General features: G+C 38.0%; 1 protein-coding gene across 4 annotated transcripts in view; it reads right to left on the bottom strand.

The window, feature by feature from the left end:
- Opa1 (Opa1 mitochondrial dynamin like GTPase) overlaps nucleotides 1-25,217 on the bottom strand; it is a 648,761-nt gene that overhangs the window by 388,744 nt on the left and 234,800 nt on the right. For all 4 annotated transcript variants that reach the window (XM_090383387.1, XM_090383386.1, XM_090383389.1 and 1 more), the window contains 3 exons: nucleotides 23,878-23,949; nucleotides 23,682-23,781; nucleotides 8,567-8,697 (listed from right to left, as the gene is read on the bottom strand). In XM_090383387.1, the coding sequence (XP_090239513.1) occupies nucleotides 8,567-8,697; nucleotides 23,682-23,781; nucleotides 23,878-23,949 (303 nt within the window). The remainder of the gene's footprint in view (nucleotides 1-8,566; nucleotides 8,698-23,681; nucleotides 23,782-23,877; nucleotides 23,950-25,217) is intronic.

Raw genomic sequence — 25,217 nt, forward strand, 5'->3', positions numbered from 1 at the left:
AGAGGAGACAGCTATTGAAAAGCAGAACAAATTGCTGCAGCACCCACAGCTTCATCTGTTTTGCAGTCATCTATATAAATATGAAGTTTCTCTGAGTTTTCTTAGGCATGGACTTCATGGAGCTGCTGGAAGTTGTTGTTTGATGGGTAGCCCCTTTTCTCCAGCTAAGAAAGAAATTATCACAAAGAGGTGAGTACTGAACCCAGGGAAGCTCACGAGGAGCAACGTCTTTGAGGATATGCTGGAAGTTCATATTTCCACTAAGCATCAGTTCTTGCAATCTAATACCCACAGGGCAGTTTTCATTAGGTTTATTATGGTATAGCATTACATATTGAGGATCAAACAGGTATTCCCAGCTAGCATGAGATGGAACACTTTTAATTTTTGCAGCACAGCTACATAGTAAGGATTTTCGTCTGAGGTGCAATGGGGATTCATTTGCCTCAATATACAGGCTGTGGACTAGAGATGTTCTGAAGGCTTCCGTGGCTATCCTTAGGGCACTATGTTGAATAGCATTCAGACGTAACAAGGAACTGTTTCTTGCAGAGTGATAGATAGGTGATCCGCAATCTAAGCGGGACTGGATTAAAGTATCATAAAGATGTAAGAGGGAGTGTCTAACAGCACCACAGCAGTTAGAGGAGACAGCTCTTAAGATGTATATTTTCTTTAGACAGGCTGTTCTAAGGTAGGCTATATGATTGGAAAAGCTAAGTTTATTGTCTAGGTAGAGAACCAATACACAAAAATTATTAGTAAGAGGAATCAGGTTGTTTTTTAAATATATTTCAGAATCTGGATGTAATTTTTGTATTTTATGAAAATGAATTGCAGTAGACTTATTTTCTGCTAAGGAACAGCCATTCCATTGCACCTGCGATTCTATAGTGACTACGGATAGTTGAAGCTGCCTTTCACTGGCATTTATAGTTTGTGACTGATAAGAGATAATGAGGTAGTCAGCAAACATGTACGATTCAACTGTTTTTGGTATGCCTCATGTCATATTTGTAATTCTTATTGTGAAGTGGAACCCTGCGGTACACCCTCCTCTTGTTCATACGATTTGGATACACTGTTCCTATATCTGACCTGAAACGTTCTGTGGTGTAGGAAGTTTTGTAACATTGGGGTAACTGCCTCCTCACACCAAAAAAACGAAGGACCTGGAGGATACCATATCACCAAGTGGTATCGAAGGCTTTCTTAAAATCAAGATTGACCATAACCAGATGGCATCTCCTTATGAAAGCATTGCGGATGTTTGCTTCTACTTTGATCATGACATCTAAGGTTGAGCGGTTTTCCCGAAATCAAACTGGTTTCTGTTTAGCAGATTGTTTGTTTCCAGAAGCCACGTTAGCTGCCTGTGGCCCATTTTTTCTTAGACATTGCCTAAACAGTCAGTCAGTGATATCAGCCTGTAATTATGCAGTATGGTATAATCCTTATCTGGCTTTGGAAAAGCCAGTACAACCGAGTGACACCAGGAGTACAGATAAGTACTTTCTAAATATATTCGGTTGTAGAATTTCAACAGGGAAATTATTGCTTTGTTATTTAACTTTTTTAACATTATATAGCAAACTCTATCTGGACTGGCAGCAGTACTAGAGGTTTTATTTAGGGACTCCAAAAGTTCCTTTAGAGTGAATGGCTGATTGTACGGATGAGATACCTTAGCAGAAAAGTTTATTTTATATTGTTCTGCAGATGCCTTAATTTTTTGGAGGGTTTGGCTGTATGTGGACACTGCTGATATACTGGCAAATGATGCAGCTAACGCGTTTGCTATTTCTGTTGGAGCAGACAATTCTTGCCCTTTCCAGTTTAGGATTGAGGCTGGAGACTGCACCAATTTACCATTAAGTGCTTGGATTTTCTTCCAGATGAGTGTTGTCCATGTCTTTGTTTATTTATGGTGGAAGCAAAACTTATCCAGGCAGCTTTCTTTGCTTTTCTTCTTATTTGGTGGAATTTGGCCTTGAGTCTTTTAAAGTTAATAAGAATAGCATTTGTGGGGAATTTGTGAAACAAATTTCACTCTCAATTTTTTGTCTGTTTAGCCTGTGTGCATTTCTGATTCCACCCAGTATCTGCTGAGTTTGCATTTCCCAGGCAACAATTTAGGTATTGCAGAATTTGCAGCTTGTAGTTTTTTTTGATTTGTTATATGATTGATAACAAACTAATCATCTGAACTGTCTAATCATCAAACTGGATTAGGAGGCATATTCATGCCAGCTTGTCTTACGGAATTTCCAAGTGGATCGCTGCAGTGGGAACTACTTATATTTGAATATTGCAAAGAATTGGTAGATGATCACTGTTTAGTGGGTTATCAAGAACTGACCACTCCGTATTGGCATATATGGAGAGAGAACAGATTGAAAGGTCTACTGCAGTCATGGATCCAGTAGAAAAATGGATACGGGTGGGTTCACCAGTGTTTAACAGGATAAGGTTATGAGCATCAAGCAGCGATTCTATTATTTTACCCCTTTTGTCAATTTTGGAGATCCCCATAGCGAATAATGAGCATTGAAGTCACCCAGTAAGCAGAATGGAGATAGCAGCTGATCTACTAGGTTTTCTAAGTCATCTGAGGAGAAAGAGAAATTAGGAGGGAGATATATAGAAGCTGTTGTTGTTTGAGGGTTTTAAGACTCAAGGGCATCAATAACAAAGATGTGTCTTTCCAAGTTTTTAATGTAAATCAAACATTTTTTTAGATTTGTTTATCAAATTGGATTTGCCAAATAAACAGTTCATCTATATTTGCAGAATTACCTAAGATCTGTTGAAGGGTAAGTGGATTCTGGTTATTGCCTAAACTCTGAAAACTCTGGAATTTCTGAATCAAGGGCATACCAAAAGAATGTGTCTTAATGAAAGCTGAACTTGGCATTGAACACAGAGAGGGAGGGGTATGATATAAGTATGATAAAAATGTTCTGTAGGCACCTAGTGCAGATCGAAGACCACTGTGTTGGATGGTGTTCAGAGACCGTAGGATGCTGTTTTAAGCAGGAACAGCAGTGCGTAGCACACGCTTCTTGATCAGACCGGGGTTCAAGCCTATGACTACCAAATACGGAGAATGCGGGAAGGTCAGGGAATATCCACCGCATATCCCCGGAGCAATATGGCCTTAGTTGCTAATGCTCCTAAAAACCAAATAACAACAACAACAGCATTAGGTTTTATTTCAGGTAGTTTATTGTTGATTTGATTTTTCCCTATCTGGAGCCCATTCATTTTCACTTTCTCTAATAATGACTGGCTTAAAATCAGTGTGTGGTACTATCATTGTTTTGTTTGGCAGTTCTACGTTAAAATCAGACAATGCAGTTCTGACTTAGCTGCATTGTCTGATTTTTCAATGCCTTCTATTCTGCAGTGTCCTGGGATCCAGCAAAGAGTTATTTCAGAGCGTTCCTTTTCACAGAGGTTGATCAGAAAGGCAATTTCTTGTAGGAGAGGATGAAGAGAATGTTGTTTACCCAGTATGGATGAGATGAATTGGAATATATTAGAGTGAAAAATATGGATATATTTCCTTTAATGCAAGCTGGATAGCATATAGTTCTGCAGAAAGTATGCTGCACTCAATTGGAAGGGATTTTGTGATTATATGTGAAGGGAATACAGCTGCTGCCACTACATGTGATTGGGATTTGGAGCCATCCATATAGACTATGAGTTTTCCCAATGTGTGCCAAAGAATAGTTGGCATTTAACTGTCTGATATTAAGTGGTGGAATGGTATTTTTTGAACACTGAGCGATGTAAAGATCAATGTCTATATCACGTCTATCCCATGGAGGAAAGGCATATTTCTACTTTCTGCAATTTTATCGAGATCGATTTTCCACTTCTGTATTACTCCTTGAATGTGTAACCCAGCAGGACTAGGTTCATTGAGGTATACCCAACAGGGGTGAGTTGGAAAGCTTCTTATTTTGGCAGTGTAGGCATTGCCTTCTAAGATAAAGCGGCGGGTCATGTGCTTCTATGTACAAGAAAGTTTCTGTAGGCACCTAGTGCGGATCAAAGGACACTGTGTTGGATGGTGTTCAGAGACCGTAGGATGCTGTTTTAAGCTGAAGCATATACTGTAGCTCCATAATCTAATCGTGACCGGATTAGAGTATGATATAAATTCAGCACTGACTGCCTGTTAGCACCTCCAAGAAGTTGAGGATACTGCACAAAGGATGTTTAATTTCTGAAGGCACATAGTTCGCAGGTAGGTTATATGCTTAAGAAATTAAGTTTGGTGTCTAAAATTAAACCAAATACTCTTATGGAGTCTGTCATCGGAATTTCTGTGCCTTTTGGTTTTAATACAGGTTCCGGATGAAGCAATCGTAATTTACAGAAATGTACTGCTGCTGTTTTCCTCTCAGTTAATTGATAGCTGTAGTCATGTAGTCATGTTTGATGATTGACAGGAAATAGGAAGATCGTCTATGTACATATAAGTTTCCACCATAGCTGGGATGTCTCGAGTAATGCTACTGGTAGGCAATGCAAAAAGTGTTGTGCTTAAAATCGATCCCTGAGGTACCCCTTCTTCTTGCGTGTGAATTTCGGACAGCTCATTCTGGAATCTTACTTGAAAGGTCCTGAGATGAAGAAAATTCTAAATGAATCTAGGCAGGTTGCCTCTCAGTACAAGGTGGTATAAGTCTTGGAGGATTCCATTTCTCTAGTGTTTGTCGAATGCTTTGGTAATATCAAAAGTTATCATTACCATGTGCTGTTTTTTGACAAAAGTGTTTCAAATATGAGCTTCGACTTTGATGTGGACATCAGTTGTAGAACTGTTACGGAGGAAACCAAATTGGTGAGGTGTTACAGCATCTCGATCTTCAATAATCCAGACAAGTCTCCTGTGAACCATCTTTTCTAGTATCTTTCCTAAACAGCTGGTCAAATATCTTTCCTAAACACAGGCTGATAACTATTGGAAAAGGAAGCATCTTTCACTGGTTTTTTATGGCTACCACTATTGACTGATGCCATGTATCAGGGTAAACATTCTCTTCAAAGATTCTGTTATAAAATTTCAGTAGTGTAGATTTTGAGTTTAGGTGGCAAAGCATTTTGTAGAAAATACCATCTGGTCCAGCAGAACTATTTCGAGAATTCTGAAGAACTTCATTGAGTTCAGTAATAGTGAACAGGTTTATAAGAATATGATTGGTTTGTCTTGAAGTTAATTTTATACTTTTCCACAGACTTTTTTTGCATCTAAATTTGAGTCTTCATAGGACAGAGAGGATGAAGTGGCAGCGAATGTTTCAGCTGATGCCTCTGCAATATCAGTCGGAGAAGAAATATCCATTCCTTTCCAAGACAGGATTGGGGCCGAAGTTTGTTGAAACTTTCCACTGAGGATACAGATCTTTCTCCAGATTATTCTGGGGTGAGTGCTTCTGTAGATGGTAGAAGTGAATCGAATCCATGCATCCTGTTTTGCTTTCCTACGAATTCCACATGCTTCAGCTTTCAGTTATTTAAAATTTATAAGGTTCTCGGTTGTAGAATTTCGGCGAAAAATGTTCCAGGCTTTATTTTGTTTTATTTTGGTATGAAAGTAATCTCTTGTCTGCCAACCATTATAACTTTGTTTGGTAATACAGGCACTCCCTGGCTTACGTAATACTCGACTTACGGAAATTCAACTTCATGTAAGTTTTTGGCCGGGCGGTGCAAACTTAAAAAAATTGTGGAAATGTATTTTGCATCCCATAGGAATAAATGGAGGCATTGCAAAAACAATGCAATGTGAACCCAATAACATTTCTGGATTTCACTACCATAAAACAATAAAAACAACTTGCAATTTCCGGTTTATTTGCTTTTCTGTTAGCGCACACTTTTATAAATGGGTAGTAAACTCAATCTTATTGCATTTGTGATAATACCGATAGCTGGAATTCTGTGAGTTTTTACATTACGGTATTAGGGCGAAATGATGGTTTCCCTTCACCAAAATTTTCAATCATATAAAAACCAAATAAATTTTCAGAATCTTCTCTTCATTCCTATTTACTTATTACAATGGTGAAGGGAAATGGACCAATGGAAAGTAAGAGTGCTGGCACAGTGCTATGAAATGAAACAAAATTGATTTAGAAATGAAGATGATTAATTAAGAAGTATGAAGCAGGACAAAGTTTTCATCTATTGATGAAAACTTTGTGTGCCCTGTCCCTTAAAATAGTGAATACTATTTTAAGGGACAGTGCACACATAAAAAAATATGTTAAAGGATCAATGCATTTAAGAACAACAGTAATCACAAAACAGCGTTCACGTGCTATATTGAAGATGGAAAGCTATTAATAATATGGATGGAAAATCAGATTCAAAAGCAAGTGCCCCTGAGTCCAATGGCCATTCAAGCAAAAGCAAGAAGTATTTATGAAGATATTAAGGATAAGTAGGGCAAATCCCAAGCCAAGTTTATGACAAGCAATGGGTGGTTTAATAGGTTCAAGCATCGCACTGGTTTCCAAAACATTAAAGTATGTGGTGAAGTGGCCAGTGCCGATTCTGCAGCTGCAGAGAAAATTTTTGTGATGTGTTGAAAAAAAACCTTCTAAATCTCCAAAGCCCTCAAATTCCGCAGCAATGTGCTTATCAGTTGGAGAGTCAATTCTGGCAATGATGCTTGAAAGGTAAAACTTGCTGACGTTATGCCTGTCTCCTCTCTCTTTTTGCAATTTTATAATTTTTAAATTTTTGCAATTTTGTAAACTTCTGTAATTTTTCCTATGCATGAGATAAAAAAATTGAATAAATAATTCTATTTACATGTTCGTTGAACTTTTCTTTTTTGCTTCAATCAAATTCAGCGTTCATAGTTCGAGTGCTGCATAAGCATTTAGGGAAATTACAACTTACATAGGGTGCCGCAGAATGCAACCCTTATGTTATGTTACGTTATGTTATGTTATTTGGTTTTTAGGAGCATTAGCAACTAAGGCCATATTGCTCCGGGATATGCGGTGGTCATTCCCTGACCTTTCCGCATCCTCCATATTTGGTGATGACGGGCTCGAACCCCGGTCTAATCAAGAAGCGTGTGCTACGCACTGCTGCTCCTTCCCACCTGGCTACGGAGGCGCCTGCAACCCTTATGTAAGTCGGGAGTGGCTGTATTTGATTTCAGTATTGCAGTGGCAGCAGCTCCAAGTAGTTTGACTATATGCCTAGCAGCATTGTTAATAGATGTAGTAAGTATCAAATGGCTATCAAATTGGATGGTATTAGAAAACTGTTCCCAGTTTGCTCGGTGAAAATTCCACGTAATTCGTTGGCTGGAGGCATAGTTTGTATCTCTCTGTATTTTGCAAATTATGGGAAAGTGATCACTGTTGTGAAGGTCATACTGTCCACTCAAGGCTAGGTAAATGGATGAGGAACATATGGACAGGTCAAGAGCAGAGTTCGATCTGGTAGGTAGGTGGATATATTGTGATCATTACTGTGGACATTACACTGTGAGCACTGACCACTAGGTCGCAGTGATCACAGTGTAATAATGTAACAGCGTAATAGTTCCTTAAGAATCTGTAGATTCTTAATGCATGAATAATCAGATTAAGAGTATTATTCCCTCTGCTGTAGAAAACAATCATCCAATAAATCCACAAAAGTCTTGCTAGTGTATGAGTGACCAACTAACAAGTTCCAATCTATATCTGGGAAGTTAAAATCCCCCATTATAAGACAAACTGATTTATTGGCCCCCTCTATTTCTCTGTACAGCTGTTTGTTGTACTCAGAGTAATTAGGTGTATAACACACTCCTACTCTCAACTCTGCTTTCCCAGTGCTTATGTCACACCAAACAGACTCAACTCTGCACTGTCCATGACCACTTTTCCCTTTTTATCCTATCTGTACACATTATACTTCCCAAATTTCAATTCTGCATTCTTTATATCTGTGTGACACCATGTCTCTGATATCCCAACAATATCTGCCTTTGATGTTTTGACCAACACCTCAAATTGATCAAATTTATTTACCAAATTCCTAGCATTGGTACACACGCAAGTATATATGCACCTGTTCCTATTCTTAGCTACCCTAACGCAATCCATGTACTTCCTTGTTCCATGATGACTCCCAACAGTCTCCTTGAAGTTCCCAGCACCTCGCTTTCCACGCTGCTGCTCATTCCAATAGAAGCATTGCAAGAATCACTTTCATGTCTACCTGCGGCTACTATTAATCTATTAGTCTGTGAATCCTCCAAGCTAGCAGTTAACCTTCAACCTGGTTCAATTGCCCCCAAATAATCGGGAGTTAACTGTAATTTAATTTTGACACTTTTGGCAGACCCAATTACTACAAACCTCTTTATTACAAAACAGAAAATTTAAACTGAAGTCTGTATTAATGGGATTCTACTGTATTACTAAATAATGTTCAAAAACTCATTTTGGTAATGTAACTCTATTAACATATATTATTTTAATTCAATTAATCTAAGTTTTCCCAAATTCTTAAAGTCATTTTAGTTTACAATTTACAAACTTACCCTTGATGGATCAGTCATATTTTGTTCAGCCAAATCAACTTTAGTTAAAACAAAAATTGTTCGTCTGCCTTGAGGATCCACCTGGCTAACTAAATCTGTGACTATACTACGTTCTGCATCAACTGAACCATCTGAAAATTTTAGAATTGATTATTTAGAATACCTTAAAAAAAAATCATGACAGAAACACCCAAACAAATTTCAAAAAATAACTCTTTCTTAAAATATCCTTCTTTCTCACATTAAATGTATAAATTTAAAAACTTATAAAACAATATCACCTAATGATATTGCTGATAAACTTACTTTTATAAAGTTTTTTTTTTTTTTTTTTTGTTGTTGTTAGCGCATCGGCTTCTGTGGCTATATTGCTCTTCCCACGGTTTTTGCATTTTCTACTCTGATCCAAGCCTGAGGCAAGATTCGAACGCGCGACCTTTGGGTTGCCAGACAGGCACTTTACCCACCCAGCTAGCCCGGTCGGCGCTTTTATAAAGAATTTTCATTCTGATACCTCTCAAGACTGAAGCCTTAATACCATTAGTAGTAGCAAATGATGAAAGAAACAAAACTTATAATCATCAAAAAAAAAAAAAAAAAAAAAAAGAAATATATATATATATATATATTTATTTATTTTTTTTTCTTTCTTTCTTTCTTTCTTTCTTTTTTTTTTTTTTTTTTTTTTGTGGTCCTCTGTCGAGATGGGGCATAATGGTCAGTCTATTTTTGTCTATTTTTTTTTTGTTTTATTGTAATGGTTTAAATCTCTGGTGATATTTCATATAAATTTGGACCTGGTGCCTGTCAGAGGGGGCACTGTTAAATTTCTATTTAATTCGCTTTTAAATTTCAAAGAATTATTATTCGAACATTTAGATTTTCTAAATTAATTTAGTTTCTGCCGCATTTTTACTCTTGTTACCCATCTCTTCCCTCCCTGCTTGATTTGAATTTAGGTTTAATTTTGTCTTTTCGCTCTTGTCTTGCCGTACTGCTGGCATTATTTTATTTTTATTTTAAACCTTATTCTAATTTATATGATTATATTTCAAGCATCATGTAGAGGAATATGCTTTTTGCTGCCCCTGTGTATGCTGTTCTTTTTATTTTTATTATGAAATATTCTGTTTTCCAACTATTTCAACATTATTTAAATATATGTATAATTATGTCACATGATAGCATTGGGCGAATTGCTAACGCTGTGCCTGTACTGCCATCTATAGTTTATTATTCGTTTATATAAAAGGGTTACGTTTACTTTTGTCAGTAGTGTGGCTTTGCACTGGAGTGCTCATGTCTGTTCTATTTTTGATTTTCGCTGCATCAGGACCACCGCTGTTCAATTCCCTGCATTGGCGGTTCGATTTGGGGATCGGTGTGGCGGACTGATCTTACGATCGATTCTCCTTTGCGGCGATTTGTTTAGCGTTCGAAATGCAGTGATTCCCTGACCATTATTGGCCTCGTGGTCCTCTGTCGAGATGGGGCATAATGGTCAGTCTATTTTTGTAGTGGTCACTCTAGCAGCACTGCTCCTGCATACCCCAGGGGATGCAGGAGCAGTGCTGCTAGAGTGACCAAGCGATATAAAGAAAGGTGGTTTTCCTTTCTGAAACTTGCTTACAATTTGCAATACTAAATTTGTTACTGATTAAAGAAAATGTAAATAACCTTTCAAACTGAAGAAGAACTGTGGCTTGGAGTAAACGCTCTATGAATCATTCAGAAAATTGCTTGATCACTATAACTTGGTACTTGGGCCATGAATTTTGTCTGCATCCATTTCTTCTTTTTCAAAGGGTTCCAGAGCTGACTTGTTGGGTTTTTTTTTTTTTTTTAAATTTATTTTTTTATTTATTTATTATTTTTTTTTTTACAGTGGGTATTTCATGCTTTGTTAGTTCATTTTCCATTGGTTTCAGTAGAGGAGGGTGCAGTAGGAGGTAATGATATAATAATAGCAACTACTATTCTTCCTGTGCAGGTTTTTGTGATTTCAATGAATAAGCATGTATTGGGAATAAATGACTCTTTTTGTGGAATAGTCATTTAATTTGGGTTCAAAAGGAAACTATTCCTGCAACCTTCTAAGCATACGATGGTTTATTTTATAGGTTCCCCCCACTCTTGTTGGCTCCTGATATAATATGCTCAGTGCTGCTTTTAATCTTTATCTTTTTTTCGACTTTTCACTATGGCATGCTCTACATGCAGAGTGCTCTCCTTGATAGTTAATACGTAGGCTACATGAGTGCATGCATGCATGTGTACCATGACAAACAACCCCCCCCCATTAAAAATTTGGAAATTGTGGTAAACTGAATGTAAGGATTAGTTTAGTATGGAAAATATTCCTTACAAATGGATATTTGTTTTGTGGTTTTCATTCCTTGTGATCTTAATTCAAAACAGATTCTCTTTAGACACATCAAGAGATCCCATTCAAGGATTACATTACAAATTGAGTGACTCATGAGTGGGCTATTGAGATTGACATCACCCCTCTAAACAAAAGAGGTGACTCAAAGGAGCTGTTTTGAGTATTCATCACATTTTGTTTCAATGAGAATGTCTGCAAAACCTAACCCCAAATCTCAGGGTGCAACCCTAAAAATGTCAAAAGGCTGGGAATACCGCAGCCTTTTTAACAGATTCAGGGGAGCCTTGCAAACCTTCTGGATAAAGAAGGACGATTTTAGATATTCCTTGAGTAGCATGATGTGCAGGTAAAATGTGTTCTTTGAAGATGATAAAGCACTCAAAACTTACATTGGTATTATTGTTTATTTCCAAATTAGAAATATGTACATAATGGGATCAAACATTTTGTGATATTACCAAGACAGCTGTCATTGTCTTTACTATATCACTGTCACAAAAGATCACTTTGGTCACAAGAACTTGTTTTATAAGTTCTTGTGGCCGAAGTGATCTTTTGTAACAGTGATACTGCAAAGATAGCTATCATCACTGAAGAAGTGGTAAGAAAATACCACAAAAAAGTTTGAACCATTATGTACACATTTCCAATTTGGAAATCAACATAATAACATCAACAAAGGTTTTGAGTGCTTTTTTTATCTTCAAAGAAGGATGGCATTTTCTATAAGGAGTTCTCACAAACAGAATTCATTATCAGGAATCTGGGACATAATATGTCTTTAGTCCCGGGCTTCTGCTGTGGTGGTAGTATGCTCACATCTAACATTATTTTCTGATAGGGACCATGTTGGGGTCCTAAAAGAATGATATATATTATCACGATTCACAGATATTTTTCAATTGGTTCACTGCCTGGGGTCTGAACTAGCTGGAAAGCAACAAGCCTGAATATTATCCAAAGGACTGTGAAAGAAGAGTCATGGAATCAATCAACATGGTTGACCTATCGTGTCAAAGCAAGGGGTGAAAGTTGCGCATTTAATCACAGCCTCCACCTCAACCACCACATCCCCCCCTTTCTGAATTTCCACAGGTCAGCAAACATGCTGGAAACCTATGATGTTAGGCAGTAACACATGCTATGGACATTAAGTCACTGGGAGAGTTGAACAGGTGCCCATGTTGAGTGGTGCTCCAAGAAACCATGTAACCAAAATTTGATTAGCTTTTCCAGCAAGAGCCATAGGAAGGAAATTTGTAGAGCTCATACAGTATGGTGTTTTCTTGGTTTTGGAAAGGTTCAAACAATAGAATAGATGTTAGTAGATAAAGAAAAATAAATATTTGGAGTTTCTATAATTATTCTATTACATAACTACAATAACACAGTGAGTCTTTAAGTAAGCTTTTGATCACGTAATAGCAGATTCAATCAGGACTTGTAACACTGTTTCTTCAATTAGTAAGTGTGAGTCTAAGGTTTAACATGTTTAAATGTTGATTATAAGAAAAATTGTACATAGAATTGAATTTTTATTTGTATTTTAATAATAATAATAATAATAATTATAAAATTCTTTAATAAATTAACTGGTATACATTTTTGATTCCCTGCATAGATAACCAGAGAAATCTTACAAAACATTCACTATACAAGTGACCAATTACAAAAATACAAAGTTCAGCTACAAGTTAACCATTAAAGACAAAATGTTTGTTGTTTTTTGTTATTTGGTTTTTAGGAGCATTAGCAACTAAGGCCATATTGCTCCGGGGATATGCGGTGGTCATTCCCTGACCTTTCCACATCCTCCGTATTTGGTGGTCACGGGCTCAAACCCCGGTCTAATCAAGAAGTGTGTCCTACGCACTGCTGCTCCTGGCTACGGAGGCACCCTTTTCAGAATGATGGGCAAAACACCACAGATTATCAAGGCTATTTTGATGACATGATTAATACAACTAGAACCAAGAACTAAATATGCCCTCACTTGGGGGTGAGAAGATGTTTTTTCAGCTATGCTGTTTGCAGCAGCCATTGAATATTTTCTAGCATGGCATCATGATTTTACATCTTATGCCAATGACATAAAATATGCAGTTGACACTAGAGCTCTCACATCTGACAACAATACATTTGCCAATACCCAACTGTGTTATTTATAATCATAGTTACTAGTAATAGGTTTACAGCTAAACTCTGATGTTAGCATATCTGACCATAACTAAAAAGAAGAGAAGCAATCAAATAGATGCCGACCGGGCTAGCTGGGTGGGTAAAGTGCCTGCCTGGCAAACCAAAGGTCGCGGGTTCGATTCCCGCCTCTGGCTTGGATCAAAGTACTACAAAAACCTTGGGAGGTGCATTATGGCCACAGAAGCCTATGCACCAACAACTACCAAAAAAAAAAAAAAAAAAAAAAATCAAATAGATTTATTATTAAGAGTGATGCAGGACAGCAACTTCACATTTCAATACTTTCAAGGCATTAGAACAAAAGCTTAGCTTGACTACACATTGGCTGAAAAAAAAAAAAAAAAAAAAAAAAAAGATTATCAGGAATTTGGAACCAAAATGCTAGGGACCGAATCATCTAGAAATTTCTCATTCCCATTTCCTTATATGCCTCAATAATTTGGTCTTCTGCACCCAAACACCTATTCAAGTGCTTTGGAGCCTAGAACAGTAGGTGTTCTGGTGGATGAATGAGACTGCCGGAATCCCTTTACAATAACAAGAACTATATTATATGCAAACCTGAATGTAGTCATTCAGGTTTCCATATTACACTTAAGGAATCTTACTGCAACTGAAATACACCAAACTCCATATTTAATGAAGAAAGAGGAAGAAGAAAAGGAGAACAAAATCTACACTCCCATAAACTTAACAGAATAATGTTTTAAGACAGTTAAAAAGGGTTTGAAAGGATAAAAGACTGTACAAATGATGATTTAATTCCCAGTCAAATGATCAATGATGATAATGTATATAACTGCATGTATAAAAATTACATATGGTTGTTCATTATTATAATTTTTTTTTTTTTTATTAAGTACTGATGGACATAAGTATATCATACTTTCAGATAAATTTCTACACAGGGGCAGTTGATCAAGAAACAAATAATAATCATAATACTAATTGTTATGGGCTTTTTAAACAACACAGTGTTGAGGTAGTCAGTCTCAAGCAAGGGTCATATGCTTTTTCTCCAGGGAAAAAAAGTTTTCCTTCAATCAACATTAAGCCAACTTAAAAATATAGATACAAAATACAGCCCACAGCTTTAGTTGCTGTGGGGGTTAACACATATGCACGCACACCCTTACTGCCCGTTAGACCTGCCCACACAATCTCCAGAAAGTGGTGCAATAACTGTCATGTTTCTTTGTTTAAAGAGACTAAACCATATACATCAGACTCTCGATTTACCGGGATTGGATTAACCGGGACACTTCAAGTCTCCAAAAAAAAAAAAAAAAAAAAAAAAAATCAATAAGAAATCATAAAATTCAAGTAATAACTAGAATAGGTATAAACAGATATTTTGCAAGTCGTAAATAAGCAACAAGAAGTGGCATTATAAGTCATCATTAGGAGATTAGTGTGTGTGTGGTATGGGTGTTTATTGGCGCATTAGCTGCTATGGCTATAGTGCGCCTGTTATTAGGAATATTAAAAAATAATCCAGTTTAAATTAGTTTCAGTTCTGTAGCCTATTTATAAAAGATGATACACTCCGATTTGTTTTAAAAAGCAGAAAAGTTTGTTAACATTTGCATCCTCTCCAATGATATGATGTAATGTCAATGTTTCTGAATGATTATCCATATTTTGAAGTATTGCATCTCGATGTTGTTGATACTGCGGACAGTCAATCAGAATGTGTTTGACTGTTAGATGTTCTAAGCAGTGTGGACATTGAGGAGGATCATCGCCCATTAGTAGGTGGAGGTGAGTCAGATGGGTGTGTCCTATTCTCATTCGTGTGAGTACCACTTCTTCCCGCCGCACTGTCTGATTGCTGGAATGCCAGAACTTTGGGTTTTGTTTCAGCCGGAAAAGTTTGTTATTCGTTTGGTTATGCCATAATTCTGTCCACTGTGCATGGCATGCTGCTTGAATTAAGGTATTATAATCGGGCGCTAGAATAGGGACAGAAGTTAGGTCTGAATTTGGACTTTTGGCAGATATATCAGCCACTTCATTCCCTTTTATGCCTGAATGTGCTGGAATCCAGCAAAACTTTACTAGTTGTTGACGATCATAAATCTGCAATAACAAACTCCTGATTTTCATTACAATATGGTGATTCTTTTGAGATGTATTCTGCATTGCTTTGATTGAGCTGAGAGAGTCAGTATAAACTATATATTTTGCAGATGGATGTAAATTCAAATTTTGTAGAGCTAACTGTATTGCATACAGTTCTGCTGAAAAGTTGCTATACTCAGGTGGAAGAGAAGCTGATATGATAGCAGAGGGAAACACTGCTGCTGCTCCAACAGTTGACAGAGATTTGGAACCATCCGTATATATCGGTAAGAAGTCGGCATAGGTTTGAATATGGCTAGCATGGAGTTGTTGCACAGTCACTGCCGGTAGGCAATTCTTTCCCCATTGAAGGAAATAGGAATCAGAGGTCAGTTGAGGAAAGGTGGTCCATGGTGGATGAGAGTAATTCTTTATCTGTTGCCTATTGTGGAGAGGAACATTCCAGTTCTGCGATATTTCAAGGAGCCGTAGGCCAGCCGGTTGGATTTTACTTGGTTTATTTCTATAGAGATTAACTAGTGGTTGATTAAAAAGGTATGGCTGAATAGGATGCAAAGGGCAAGTCTGTATTTTGGCTGCATATTTAAGTAGTAACATTTTTCTACGAAGATGCAAAGGGGGCTCATTAGCTTCAATGTATAGACTCTGAGTTGGAGATGTCCTGTATGCACCAATTGCAATCCGCAATGCATTATGTTGAATAGGATCCAGCCAGCGTAGCACACTCCTTCGGGCAGAATCATAAACTGGAGCACCATAGTCTAAACGGGATCTAATCAGTGCTCTATATAAGAGCAGCAAAGTTGTACGATCTGCTCCCCAAGAGAGGGCAGATAAAGCTCTTAGCATGTTGATCTTTTTAAGACAGGCAGTACGTATTAATTTAACATGATCTAAGAAGTTGAGCTTACTGTCCAGGATTAGTCATAAGAATTTCATATTGCTGGCAATCGGAATGGTGGAATTTGAAATCCGAAGTTCAGGATCTGCATGCAATTTGCGTTGACAGCAAAAGTGGATCGCAACTGTTTTCTGTGGGGAAAGACGATATCCATTGAGCTCAGCCCACTTTTGAACTTTATTGAGGGACATCTGCAATTGCCTTTCGACAGATCTCATGTTCTGAGAATGGCAAGAAATAGCGAGATCGTCAGCGTAAAGGTAAGCCTCTACAGTATTTGGGAGTACTTTTGTAATGGAATCAATTTTCAGGGCAAACAAGGTTGCACTCAAAACTGATCCTTGTGGTACTCCTTCTTCCTGCGAGAATGTAGCAGAAAGGGAATTTTGGTATCTCACCTGGAAAGATCGGCTCTTCAAGAAGTTCCTAATAAAATGGGTAGGTTGCCTCGTAGACCAAGATTATACAGGTCGCTGAGAATGCCATACCGCCAGGTAGTATCAAATGCCTTCTCTATATCAATGGAGACCATGACAAGGTGTTCGTTTTTCACAAAGGCATTGCGAATTTCAGATTCCGCCTTGATCATCAGATCTAGGGATGACCTGTTTTTGCGAAAGCCATGTTGACAATTACTCAGTAGATTTTTTTTTTTTTTTTTTTTTTGATTTGGTAGTTGTTGGCGCATAGGCTTCTGTGGCCATATTGCACCTCCCAAGGTTTTTGCAGTACTTTGATCCAAGCCCGAGGCGGGAATCGAACCCGCGACCTTTGGGTTGCCGGGCAGGTACTTTACCCACTCGGCTAGCCCGGTCGGCTACTCAGTAGATGTTGAGTTTCAATGATCCAAGTGAGTCGACTATGGATCATTTTTTCGAGAATTTTACCAAGGCAACTTGACAGTGATATTGGTCTGTAACTATTAGAACTGGATGGATCTTTTCCAGGTTTCAAAAATGCCAAAACTGTAGCGTGGTGCCAAGAGGTTGGATAGATATTTTCCAGGAAGATCCGGTTAAAAAAGATTAGAATAATTTGTAAGTTTTTCTCATCGAGATGCTGCAGCAGATGTTGAGTTTCAATGATCCAAGTGAGTCGACTATGGATCATTTTTTCGAGAATTTTACCAAGGCAACTTGACAGTGATATTGGTCTGTAACTATTAGAACTGGATGGATCTTTTCCAGGTTTCAAAAATGCCAAAACTGTAGCGTGGTGCCAAGAGGTTGGATAGATATTTTCCAGGAAGATCCGGTTAAAAAAGATTAGAATAATTTGTAAGTTTTTCTCATCGAGATGCTGCAGCATGACATAATATATGCCATCTGGCCCAGAGGCACTGTTTCGTGTTGTTCTGATGGCCTGTAAAAGTTCACAATATTGCAGAGGCTGATTATATGGAAGTGACAGTGAGGTTCGAAAGTTGATAGGTCTCTGTTCTTTGGCAGTCTTGATTTTCTGGAATTTTGGAGTGTAGTTTGATGCAGCCGATATTTCAGCAAAAGTTTTGCCCAAGGCATTGGCTATATCTATAGGAGCAGAGAGTTCTTGCCCATTGCAGGAGAGAATTGGGGAAGGAACAGTTGGAAACTTCCCAGAAAGCTGCCTAATTTTTTTCCATATTAGTCTGGAGTCAGTGTTCCTATTGATAGTTGATGCGAACCTAGTCCAAGAATCTTTCTTGGCCTGCTTTTGAATGTAACGCGCTTTTGCCCTTAGTTTCTTGTAGCTAATTAGATTAGCTGTGGTTGGAGATCGACGGAATAAATTAAATGCTTTATTTTTTTCCTTCTTTGCCCTTGTGCACTCTTCGTTCCACCAGTAGTTGAAATGCCGTCGGGACGGGGGATTTGATAACGGAGTTGTGTACTTAGTTGCAACTAAAAGGCGGGATGTAATATAATCAGTAACTTCATCAATGGGCTGTAGTTGAATAGTTTTTTTGTCAAGAGTGATTGCTGATTGAAATTTCACCCAATTGGCTTTAGAGAATTTCCATTTCCTGCAGGGATGTTGTAATTGTGGTTGGGTAGTCAACAGATTACAAACAATTGGAAAGTGATCACTACCCATGGGATCATCCAGGGTGGACCATTGCATAGCTGAAAACAGTATTGGGGAGCAAATCGATAGGTCAATGGCAGAAGTCTGTCCATTGGGTAACTGTATATGGGTGTGCGAGCCACTGTTAAGAAGAGTGAGGTTTTCTTTTTCCAGTAAAGTTTCAATCAGTCGGCCGCGTCTGTCTAATTTAGATGAACCCCATAAAGGGTGGTGGCCGTTGAAGTCCCCTAGCAGGCAGATAGGGGAGGGTAGCTGCAATAAAAGTTCTTTAAGATCATTATAAGAGTAAGCATGGTTTGGTGGGAGATAAAGTGAGACTAGAGTTAATGCAGTTTGAGTAATCAGACGCACAGCGACAGCTTCGATTTGGGTTTGGAGAGTAATTTGCTTAGCTGGAATCCTTGTACTAATTAAAATTGCTACACCACCTCTAGCAGAATCGGATGTGTTCCGATCGCGTCTATAGATCGAGTAGTTTTTGATGGAAATGGAAATTTGAGGAGTTAAATAGGTTTCTTGCAGGCAGAAACCAACTGGAGAGTAGCGATTAATTAAATAACGAATGTCATCAATGTTTCCACGAAAGCCTCTGCAATTCCATTGCAAGATATTAGACATTATTTGAATTTAGAGGAAGAAGCTATACCTGACGTGGCTGTCTTATGGCGTTCTGGCTTTGGTTTTTCTCTTTTCGGAAAGGAAGGGCGACCAGTGTCCATCTCTTCTTCAGCAAATATTTCCAGAATTGGATCTTCCTGTTTGGATGGATACTCTGCCTCCATCGATTTGTCTTGGATAATCTTTTTCGAAGACGAACTATTATTATTTGTAGTGGCATTCACTGGCGGAGATTGAGATTTTGCTGGTATTGTGAGAGGCGTATTATTTGCTTGGTCTGAGTGCTTAACGGCACTGGACTGTTGCTGAGAGAGAACAGCCCGAGCCCAGTCAGAGATGGAAGTGTTTGAAGGTACGGTAACATCGGTTTGTGTGGCAATGGTTTGATATTTTTTTGTAATATTGGCATAGGTACGGTTAGGTATACTCGGTGCAATTAATTTTCTAGCCTCCTGATAACTAACTCTGTTTTCAACTTTATATTTCACAATTTTTTTCTCTGTTTTCCACCTCTCACATGTCTTAGAGTAGGCCAGATGGTTGCCTTTGCAGTTGGGACAGATCATTTCTTTCACCGAACAATCACTTTGAATGTGATCGGAGGATCCACAGTTGGGACAAACTGGGTTGCTTCTGCACGTTGTTTGAGAGTGGCCATACTTCTGGCATTTATAACATCTCAATGGATTGGGTATGAAAGGACGAGTGCGGCAAAGTAGATATCCAGCTTTTATTGATGTGGGTAGGCTTGGACTGTTGAATGTAAGAATGATATTTCTGGTAGGTGTGAGAATATTGTCTTTTTTTATCATAATTCTTTTTACAGCTATTACATTTTGTTCCTGAAGCTCTTCTTTAATTTCTTCCTCCGTCACATTCATCAGGTCCCAACTAGATATTACACCCTTTGATGTATTTAGGGTTGCATGTGGAGTTACTTTCACTGGAATACCAGCGAAAGTTGTCTTTTTAAGTAATTTTTCAGAGTGTTTGCCATTTATAGTTTCAATAAGTAAGTCCCCTGATTGCAGTCTCTTAACCGTCTTGGGAGACCCTGCAATACTTTCCAGATGTTTTTGGATTAAAAAAGGGGATAGCTTACTGAGAGGCTGGTCAGATAGCGAGTGCATGATTAAGAATGCAGGTAAGTCTGTCGCCGAGGGATTGGTTTTCAACCTCTTTGCTTGCGACGAATCATGGTCATTTTCAGTGTTTGGCCGACAGCTCGACGGCTCTAGAGTTGGAAACATATTTTGTTCCATGTTGGCTCCTCTTAGCCCCTGGCAGATGAACTTTTCTGCCAAGGTTACCGGCCCCGCCACGGGGAGGCAGGAGCAGTGCCTGGTGTGACCAAGCGAAAAGTAGTAAGTGGTTAGTAGTAAACTAGAAGAAATAAAGAAAGGTGCCTTTCCTTTCTTGCTCTGTACAAGTGTTTTTGTTACAAGAGCTGTTTTTAAATGAATAGATTTATTAACGTGAAGAACTCAAAATAACTATAAATCACTTTTGAGAAATCGCAGTAATAGCACAGAGAAATCGCTCAGTCACAATCGCTTGGCACCCGGGGCCTAGGAGATTAGTGTACCTATTATCTTGAAATCCTCATCGTCTTCACACACACCATTCAAAAAAAAAAAAAAAAAAAAAAACCAACCAAATGTTTAGTTTGATTTAGTGTGCCACATCAATTGTGGTGTTTCGTAGCACAATAAAAGGAAATATTTTGTTTCGTTATTTATGTCAGAGATATCAGAATTTTTTTTTTATAGTAACTTTTTTTTTTTTTTTTTTTAGAAATCACAAAAATAATGGGAAAATGCAAGAGTTGTGCTTTCAATTAAACAAAAACTTGAAATTATTCAAAATTTTGAAAACGGTGCATCCGTTAAATCTCTAAAGAAGCATCATAATGTTGGTGACCAAACCATACACGACATTGTAAAAAATAAAGTGAAGCTATTAAGATTTAAAATCGACATCGTAAAACATAAATGTGTACCCAATACGCACTACTCGTGTATTTGGACACGCAAGTAGTGCGTGGTGAGTTTTTTAATTTTTTATCTATCGCCATACATTTTACATAGGTTGCTGAACATTTTTCGATACAGTAAGTCCCCGACTTATGTAGATTCGGACTTACATGGCTGAAGATTTCGGTGAAGGGGAAACATATTTCACCATAACATAAAAACCCACAGAATTTAGGCTATCGGTAACTATAGCAAATCAAATAAGATCGAGTTTACTACCCGTTTAAAATTGGTTACACTCCAGACAAGCCCAATAAACCAGAAAGTGCAAATTGTTTTTTGGCAGTGATCTCCAGAAATGTGCTTTGGTAAAATGTGAGCTTGCGTGGGGTGATAACCTTGTGAAGTTCTTTTCAGAAAATTTAATTTTGACTGTTATCATGGTGCCGACTAAGAAAATAAGCAACAGCGGTACTAGTAAATTTATCAAGAAAATGAAAACGATCGAGTCGGATCAGAAAATTAAAATAATAACGATGTATGAAAATGGCCAAATATTAACAAGTATTGCATGGAATTCAGATTTGTCAGTGGCAACGGTGAACACAATAAAGGAGAAAGAGAGAATACGAGAAGCAGTCGGCACCAATAAAGGTCAACTATAATAACAAAGGCTACGAAATACATATCTTTAATCTTTAATCTTTATTGTATACAAACATGGTATATACAATAGACCCTTCACAGCAGCAATGCCAGGGGTTTTACATTGGTTGGTGGACAATAGCTTTGGGGGAAGGGAGCCCACATCGAAGTTCGGGCTAATCCCCCAGTGCCAACAATAAAATAGAATCAATGTCAGATTATTTACAGAATATATGCTTTTGACAGTATTTACAATGAAATAATAAAGGTATTCATATTTACATTATGTTATATTAATATTTATATTCATAAAGATATTGTTGACTTTATTTACAACGTATTCATAAAGACATCGTGCTTTGAACAATATTTACGATATATTGGGCATTATTATTATGCTGCCCTTATCAATGTGCACTTTGCCTGGCCAAGGTCAGGCTCTTAAGGATCTGTCTTCGGTACCTCCGATCCTTCACAAACCTACAGAGGTCGCCGTCAATTGAAACAATTGTGGGGAGCATCTCCCTGGGGAGAAAGCGGTCACTGAGCGATAGTCTGTTATAGTCAGCTGTGAGCGTGGGAGCTGACCTCAGTCCGGGTAGAGGGATTCTCCAGCCACATAGTTCCCAGATGCTTGGCTCCGAGACCATTCCGGTTGTCATCTTGACAGTGAGAACGAGGCGTTTTTCAAATACAAGATCTGGAAGTCGGGCAAAATTAAGTGAGTTCGCCATCGCAGTTGTTCTTTGCTGGGGTGGACGACGATGTTTTTGCGTGATCCAACGAAGGAGCCAGTATTCGGCGGAGTACACGCGTTTGATGTTGGTAGGGGCCGCGGACCCCCAAATTTCCGAGGCATACAGTACGACGGAGTATACTGAGGTGTATACGTATCGACGAGTCACATCTAGATCCCTAACGTGGAGCAGTTGTTGTTTTGTGGTCCAGCGCATTTTACAGAATTTTGCTGTGAGCTTGTCAATGTGGGGGTTGAAGCTCAGTTTATAGTCGAAGATGACTCCCAAGTCTGTATGCATCTTGACCACTGGGAAGGGAATGCCGTCTAGAGAGGCTTGGATTTCAGTGGGTTGGCGCTTCAGAGAAAAGACAATTTGTGCTGATTTGGCAGGGTTAATGAGGAGGCCAAATTGACGGAGATAGGATCCTAAGTTACGTAACTTTTCACAGATCTTTTTATTGACGTTTGAGAGATGTTCGCCGAGGTTAATCTGAGTAAATATCTTAATATCATTGGCATAGCAGAGTATGTCTTCTCTCTGTTGCACAAACGGAAGAATGACTGCGGTGAATAATGCTCCGGAGAGAACTCCGCCTTGGGGAACTCCTGCAGTGATCTTTCTCCAGATTGTGTGTTGATCCGCTTTAAGATATCAGATTTATATCAGATTTTAAAGTACAATAACATGCATTTTTTCTTCCTTTTATGTTTTCTTTTCTTATGTGCCACTCTGGCTACTTCACTGCTGTCCCCAGATAAAGTTTTTAATTGAACTAATGAAAAATATATAACTATTTTTCTTCATTCTTCTGAGGACATTGCCTCCGTAGCCAGGAGCAGCAATGCGCAGCACATGCTTCTTGATTAGATCGGGGTTCGAGCCCGTGCCCACCAAATATGGAGGATGTGGAAAGGTCAGGGAATGACCACCGCATATCCCGGAGCAATATGGCCTTAGTTGCTAATGCTCCAAATAACAAACAATTTGAGGACATTATGTGGTTTTTGTAATTTTGGCATATTAGGGATATAGCAGCAATATTTTATTAGCCATTCCAGAGTTATGTAAGAAGACCTGAAAAGTATCTCTTATGTATGTCGGGGACTTACTGTATTTCTGGATTAACCAGGAAATTCTTTTTACCATCCATCCGGAAAATCAAGGGTCTACTGTATAAGTTAAAAAGAGAGGGAAAAAAAAACATGAATTGTTTTCAGTCTATAAATAAATAAAACTGCATTATGTAATCCATAGTTGACAAGTCCATGGTTGGAAAGGGATTGCTGTATACTCAAATTATTCACTATTAAATATTTAACTTAAAATTTTAAATAAATTCTTAGTTTATTTTATATAAAAAACCTGATCATTTTACTAATTTCCCATGTAAATACACATTATATATATTTTATGTAGGATAATTCTGTAGTCTGATACAAAAGTACAACCTTTCAAATTTAAAAACAGAACAATATTTAAGTCCATACTTAATTTCAATCAGGCATACCTTGAATGCAGAGTATAATGGCATTGGGATTACTCATATACATGTGGGTCATTTCTCTAATTGATTCTCTGGTGCCATCAGCCATATCAGTTGTAACTGTCTATTTATTAAAAAGAAAATTATAACAATGAATCATTAATTATCAATGAAATATAAAAATTACCTTAAAATTCATAGCAATACATGATCAACTTACACTAATAACACCTGGTAGATCTACTAAAACCATTCTTTGCAGTCCTGGACCTTTCACAGTCATAGATATAACCTAAAAAATAACAAGAAATTATCTTTAATTGCATGCTACACAAAAAAAAAATAAATAAATAAATTGTAGAACTCTGGGATAATTTTGTAATTTTCAAGAGGCAACAGAAATACACACTGTAAAAATAAAATTGCAGCACAAGATCAGAAGTGCATGCAAATCAGCAGGTGGATGAACTGCACCAAGATATACAAATGATTAATATATGAGACCAACTGGGCAGAAGCTTCGGCCAATATAAAAATGAAGAGATCATACAGCATGAAGGACTAGAGAATGGGGTTTGGCATTATCCACCAAGAGGTTTACACTGCACCTAGAGTCACTGGCTACCATCCAAGGAGCTGTGACATCATCAACTACGGCAAACCAACTAGCAGAAGGGAGACTGTGCATCCCAAACATCGCAACAATTATCTCTGACATTGTCAACAGCAATGGATCCATACATGGACACCTGAGTTAAAGAATGGCATCAAGTGGTCTTTGGCAATGAATCCCATTTCTGCTTGGTGTTCGATGATTGCAGCATACACATGTGACAACAACGTGCTGAATGCAATGATCCTAAAGCTATTGTTGAAAATTGTACTACACAACCTGCTGGAATTATGATGTGGGAAGCAATCGATTTTGATAGTCACTTGTGGTGTTTATCAATGGCAATCTGACTGCTTGCCACTACGCCAAGATTCTAGAACCCTTTACTTACTGGGTGGCTGATGCCATTTTTCAGCAGGACAACAACCACATACACAACACTTATGTGTTGTGTATGTGGTTGTTGCCTAGCCTCCAGCCACTGCAATTTGCAGGATTTACCCTTTATCCATTGTAGCAACTTACCATTAATACCATTTCGCTCCAATTTTTACAGTAGTCTTCCATGCACAACAATGTCAAAAGCTTTCCTGAAATCCAAGTATATGATATCAAAATTAGTTTTTGCATCCAGTTCCTTTGTAACCACATCATAATATCCAATCAAATTTGTCAGACAAGACTTTCCCTTAACAAATCCATGCTGCATCTGAATTATTGCTGCAGTCTGGTCTAGATGATTCTGCAATGCATCTTTAACCAGTGACTCCATTATTTTACCTGGAACAGAAGTTAAAGTAACTAGTCTGTAATTACTCGTGTCACCCTTCAATCCCCCTTTGTGAACTGGGGATACATTTGCACATCTCCAGTCTGTGGGGACCTCCCCTGAGTAAAAGGATGCTCTCATAATTATGGCTAAGGGTTTGCTTACCTCCTTTGCCACC

Source organism: Mastigoproctus giganteus, chromosome 10 (genome assembly GCF_048544385.1).
Source record: "Mastigoproctus giganteus isolate SK-2022 chromosome 10, ASM4854438v1, whole genome shotgun sequence".
Lineage (NCBI taxonomy): Eukaryota > Metazoa > Arthropoda > Arachnida > Uropygi > Thelyphonidae > Mastigoproctus > Mastigoproctus giganteus.